General features: G+C 46.4%; 1 protein-coding gene across 1 annotated transcript in view; it reads right to left on the bottom strand.

Annotated features, from left to right (window-relative positions):
- Positions 1-5,411, bottom strand: part of SP2 (Sp2 transcription factor) — a 16,974-nt gene extending 11,563 nt beyond the window's left edge. Inside the window, exon 1 of the mRNA XM_010843144.1 lies at positions 5,373-5,411. Coding sequence (XP_010841446.1) covers positions 5,373-5,411 — 39 coding nt within the window. The remainder of the gene's footprint in view (positions 1-5,372) is intronic.
- Positions 5,412-6,102: the final 691 nt, after the last annotated feature.

Below are 6,102 nucleotides of genomic sequence, written 5' to 3'. Positions count from 1 at the left end.
TTTTGCCTCTATTTGCTGTTGCTTCTCCATGAGAGGTTGATGACCTTTCCCCACACTACCCTACTCAAAGTTAGCAACCCTACAAAGACCTCTCTTTCTCAGACTTAGCCATCCAGGCTGTGAGGACAGCTGGTCCTGCCTCCACTGGGCTGTCTTCCAACCATCAAAAAGTCTAGAAGAATGTAAAGATACCGAGACTATAAAAACATGGGCTTCAGTAACTAAGCGGTGCCACCTAATGGAGCCCTCTCTGCCAGGCACTGCTGACTCTCCCCAGCTAGACTGGAGCCCCTGTACGGTGGGCAGGGGCGTCTCCCCCAGCTATTCCTGTAGCTCTGACAAGGGCTTCTGCTCACGCCTGCTGTAACCAGATGCCAAGCCAGTCTGGGAGAGAAGCATCACTGAGCTGGGATCTCTGACAAGAAGGACACATCCACTCCATGTAAAAGTCTAGATCGCTTTATGCTCAGCCTTTATCACATGAACACAATGGCCTAGGTATCGAGCTATATACATATATATAGAGAGCGAGCGAGCACGCATATGAATAATTACTTTAAATGAATTTATAGTTTTACATAGCATGATAGGCATGGCCCCATAGTATCACCGAGACTAGGAGAGTTAATAACAATGTAATGAGAATGAAAATTTCAAAAATCCTACTTTTTTTTATATGTGTATGTAATTCTATATATGAATACAGCAGTGAAAAAATCTATTAAAAAAAAGGCTAAAATGTTAAAAGCCATTATCTCCTGGTGGTAGATTTTTGCTTCATTTAAATAATTTTCCCCATTTTTCTGTATTTTCTCATTTCCCCACAATGAATATACTCTACTATACTTTCATTTTAAATAAGGAAAATAAAGAACGTTGAGCAAGTAATGAAGGAATCTCTACTCTGAACTTAGGTCTGATCTAAGAGAAACAGAAGACAAGTAAAATGGAAATCAGGGGAATCTGAGACTCTAAGCCATCTTATAGTTTATAGATCACAAGAAAAAGAGCACCATGCAGACAGTCAGACTTGTATATACCTCAGACCTTTGGAAAGCAGGTTTCAGGAAGTACAGAAACAAGAAGGGTATCACTCAGAGACGGGAAGAGGCAGAACGGCTCAGGCATTGAGCGCTTGGAACCACTCACAGTTTGGCTGGTCTCTGACTTCTCTTTGGGAGAATGATTCTTAAATGAGAAAAGGTAAAGAAAAGGTAAAGCAGCAAACTGCAGCCCAGGACAGGTTAGTAAGCAGGCTTGTCAATGCCTTAAACGGTTTCCAGGCCCCGAGGCCACATGAGCTGCACTCCACAGTAGGCAGAGACTTTGCAGCAAACTGTGTGAGGAGCCAGAGGGCAGCTCTGGGCAGATCGCACAGGTGGATCCTGAAATATTACAGACACTGATCCTCAGCAAAACCCTAGAACAAATGACTAAACAGCACTACTATTACTAAGGTAAGGAAGGCAGTGATCTCAAGGAATAAGCATGGGGTTGCTAAAACCAAGTCATACTGAACAAACCTGTTTCTTTTTTATGGGGTTTTGGATGGCTACACTGAGAGAGTAGTATACAAAAGCTCTGTATCAACAGGGCATTTGATGGAAACGGTCATAGTATTCTAATGAACAAGGCAAAGAACTACATGCAGGATAATAGTCTAGTTTGGGGGCTAAGCTGAACATGCCTCCACCTAAGCGCTGAGATCCAGTCTGTCCTGAGCAGTGTGCTGCTGTGAGGTCATCCAGGGTCTCCTGCTAGAGCTGGGTCTCCCAACCGGGTCGGCAGGGTTCCCCTCGGAGGCTTTTTCTAGCAGAAAGTTTTATTCTTATGTTTTCACTGCGATGATCATCTTTTAAAAATGAACATATACTGGGACGTCCCTGGTGGTCCAGTGGTTAAGATTTCGCACTTCCACTGCCAAGGGCATGAGTCTGACCCCTAGTCAGGGCTAGGATCACGCACTGACTTGTGAGGCAGCCAAAAAAGAACATGTAACTACAGATGAGTAACTGCTGCGTAACCAAGATTCGCACATTTCTGGGCCTCTGTGAGTTGTGCACAACTGTACTGGTACCAAGTGGCACCACTCTAACTACATGGGCTTAAGACAACTTGATTCTGCACATTTAATTCAAGGCACATTTATGCAAAGTAATGGATGATGGCTCTTCAGAAGCCTCGGAGGACCACATCGCTGGACACTAGAGACTGCAGGGTGGGTGTGCAGAACCCAAGGAGCCAGGGTGTCAAATCTGTGCTGAACGTACACTGACAGCAGCAATTTAGGTTCAGTCAACTTCTCCCCCCACCAAATGATGCTGCTGATTTTATTGGCTTTTCTTTAGTTATTGAATTAATTTTATAGGAACTACATCTATGAACTGATAAACAGATTATTATACATAATTACGGTAGGTTGCAGCCTTACAGTGTAAACAACCTAAGTTGACTGAAAAAACATCTTCCCTTTAGAGCAGTGTTTAAACTATTTAGACCATGAACCACAATCATAAAAACAATTTACATCAAGACCCAGTATATGCACATACACCCCCACATACTTCCCTGTCCTGTGCTCATGCAGTAAGAATTTCCTGAAATAAAATTTGCCCTTGCTACATGTGACGGGCTTTGATATTTTTCTACTCTATTTCACTTTTTTAAATGCCAGTTGTGACTCACTAAATTGGTTTTGTGCCCTACAGGCTGGAATCATGGCTTCAAAGCAGTCTATCCACCACCCAAGTTAGGGAAACCATGCAAAAGACCTAGAAGGCAAATTAACTTTATGGATGTCACAAAACTGAGGATTGTAAACACAATGGGTGTCTGTACGAGGGTTCAAAGAGAACTTAAAAAAACTGGTATGTGCAGTGCTTAAGAGCATGAGGCTCCAGACCAAAATGAGCGTTCAGACTGTGGGATGGCCGGGGCATTCCTCTCCCAGCCTCAGCACACCACCTGTAAAACAGAGGTAAGGTCGTCCTGACACGATTCTAGGAGGCGTCAGTAATGAAAAATATTGAGCCTAGAGTGGGTAATCAATAAATGGTGGTTTAAACTTTGAAGTTGAGTAAACACTGCATTTGAGTTAAGAAGAGAAAAAAAATCACATGCATATAGGACAGGAAGACAGAGCTTAATCGTGTTTCTCAAGTGAAAAAGCCCCAGTGGTTTTGACTCAAAGTTATATGGGAAGCAATAGAACCTAGATGTGGTTGCCAAAAAAGCTACTGCAATCTTGGGCTGCATTTCCAAAAGTTCAGTCATAGAAAATAATAGTCCTCGTCTGCTCTGTACTGGGCCCCGCCTGGAGTGTCGGGTTCCGTCCTGAGGGATGTTTTGAAAGAGGGATTTTCAAGCGGAGCTTGAGGGCAGCTGTGGTGGTGACCAGGACACCAGAGCAGCAATATCCACCAGGACATCTATTCCACACATGTACTGAATGAGAAGAACCAAGACTTTGGGGTGGACATTTCAGTTTTCTAGAGGGGAGAACTTTCAAACACTGGGATCAGTTGCCTCTTGAGGTAATGTTCTCCCTTCTCTGGAGTCATTTAGCCAGAGGTGCGATGTGTGTCCCTCCGGTGGGGTGGGAAGGTGCATGAAATGATCTGATCTGAGAATTTAAATCTTTTTATAATCCTCAAACCTCACTGCAGATAAAAACACAGGATGAGTTGGTTGCTGGCAGGGCTGGGAAGGGCAGGCAGGGGCTCTTCCAGGAGGCTCCCCTGGGCTCAGGTTCACTTAGCTAAAAATGGCGAATGACTCTCCCTCTGACATCCCCTGTTATGAAACAGGAGGACACCAGGAAAGGATAGAGTGCAAACAAAATGAAAACTGGCCCAGTGCTTATTCACCTCCCTTTCCCATCCCTCTCCCTCTGCGGTCATTAGCACCCTGGAGTCAAAGTGTCTAGAGATTCCACTGGGCTGAGTGGCTTTTCAGTTAGGAAGTTACAGCAGAGTCCTGATGCCACTGCAGAATGAAATCCCAGGATGTGGCAGGGAGATGAGTCTCCATATTGGTTGTCCAGCTCCACAGCCCGGGGGCCACAAAGCTCTGCGAGACTCTAGGAGAGAAACCACTGGTTTGAGATCTAGATGAATACTTCAGGGGCCGGCTGGGGAGGAGAATGAAACCAACCAAGATGGTGCAGGGAGAACGCCCTCAGTCTGCGCTGGCGTCAGGACTCTGCTGTAACTTTCCCCTTTCCCTGTCTCATGAAGTTTTATGGTGATTTGCTATACCAGCAATTGCAGCTGTCTTAGGCTCCAAGGAAAATTTCCAAGGCTGTCACACAAGGCTTCCAGGCAGGGGTTGGGGGGTGTTCAGTGCCTGACGGGTCCACCCTTGATTTTCCTTTTCCCTGTACTGGAAACCAACTTAATTCCAATTTAAAACCATGAGTGTCCCAGATCTGGATGAACATACGATAGTTCGTCTCCACCTCCATCCCTCCAGCTGTAGCTTCCTCATTCCTTGGCCAAACTTAGTGGAAAAGCTGCCAGCACCCTGCTGTCCCCCTCCTTTCTCACCTCCTCACTTGGACTTGCACCCCAGGTCTCTGCTGATACTGCACTTGCCAGGCCACCAGGGGCCCCCTCATTGTTAAATTCAACGGACCCCTGACCCTTTGACCATTTCCTCCTCTTGAAATCCCCACAGATTTCCTCCTACCTCTCCAGCTACCTCTTCCCTTTGTGTGTGGGCTCCTTTTGCCATTCCTTCAATACGGATGTTCCTCACTAACATCTTCCCCACCCAACACCCATTCCAGAAGTGACTGTGCCCACTCACATGGCTTCAAGTACCTTTCCCAGGCTGATGAGCCCTAGGTCTATGAATGGCCTACACATCTCCCCTCTGAGTGGTGGACCAGTACCTCCAGCCCTCTGTGGGCTTTTCACCCAGGACTGCCAATGCTGAGCTGTTACCTGGGCCCATTCTCTTCCCAGCCTGCTCATCCCCAGTCACCACGGGCCTCCTTCCAGATCCCTGAAGAGCCTCATCTCTTCCCAGTTCTCATCCCTGCCCTGTCCTTGCTCAGAACTTTCTTCTCTCTTCACTAGCTAACATGACTCACCCTTCAGATCTCAGGCTGGTTTTTTTTCCCTCAAAAGTCCACTGTGTAAAAGGCATGTCATTTCCTCGGAGAGGCCTTCCAGGAGCCTTGAGATGAGGTTAACTCCTCTGGTAATTCACCATTCATTAAATCATTATGGGCTTAATGTCTCTCTTCCACACTCATGGAAATCAGGGGGCTCAGGTCTGTTTTCACTGCTGAGCCGCTACATCAAGCCTATCACACAGCACAGTGACACCAGTGCCTGAAGGCTGAATGGATAATAAATATTTCTGGTTACCCAGATGCTCTTCCGGTACTTCCAGAGTTCCATCCTCATCACCACCCAATCATCAAGTCCTCCTGGGTCTGCCTCCTAAATATGAATCTCTCTCCATCTGCCTTATGCTAGAGTTAACCACCTTCAGCCCAGCCCGAAATACGGCCCAAAGCCTTCAAGATGGCTCCCTAGCCTCTGGCCTAGCCACCTCTAATCCAGCCTCCACAATCTTGTCTGAACAATCTTTTAAAATGTAAATTCACTCAACTACTCCCCCAGATTAAATCCTTCAATCAGTTCAGTTCAACTGCTCAGTCGTGTCCGACTCTTTGCGACCCCATGAATAGTAGCACACCAGGCCTCCCCGTCCAACACCAACTCCCAGAGTTTACTCAAACTCATGTCCATCGAGTCGGTGATGTCATCCAGCCATCTCATCCTCTGTTGTCCCTTTATCCTCCTGCCCCTAATCCCTCCCAGCATCAGGGTCTTTCCCAGTAAGTCAACTCTTCGCATGAGGTGGCCAAAGTACTGGAGTTTCAGCTTCAGCATCAGTCCTTCCAATGAACACCCAGGACTGATCTCCTTTAGGATGGACTGGTTGGATCTCCTTGCAGTCCAAGGGACTCTCAAGAGTCTTTTCCAACACCACAGTTCAAAAGCATCAATTCTTCAGTGCTCAACTCTCTTCACAGTCCAACTCTCACATCCATACATGACCACTGGAAAAACCATAGCCTTGACTAGACAG

The sequence above is a fragment of the Bison bison genome, unplaced genomic scaffold, assembly GCF_000754665.1.
Source record: "Bison bison bison isolate TAMUID 2011002044 unplaced genomic scaffold, Bison_UMD1.0 scf7180017864180, whole genome shotgun sequence".
NCBI classification, from domain to species: domain Eukaryota; kingdom Metazoa; phylum Chordata; class Mammalia; order Artiodactyla; family Bovidae; genus Bison; species Bison bison.
Note: the sequence above shows the minus strand (reverse complement) of the source record. Positions and strands in the feature narration are given on the sequence as shown.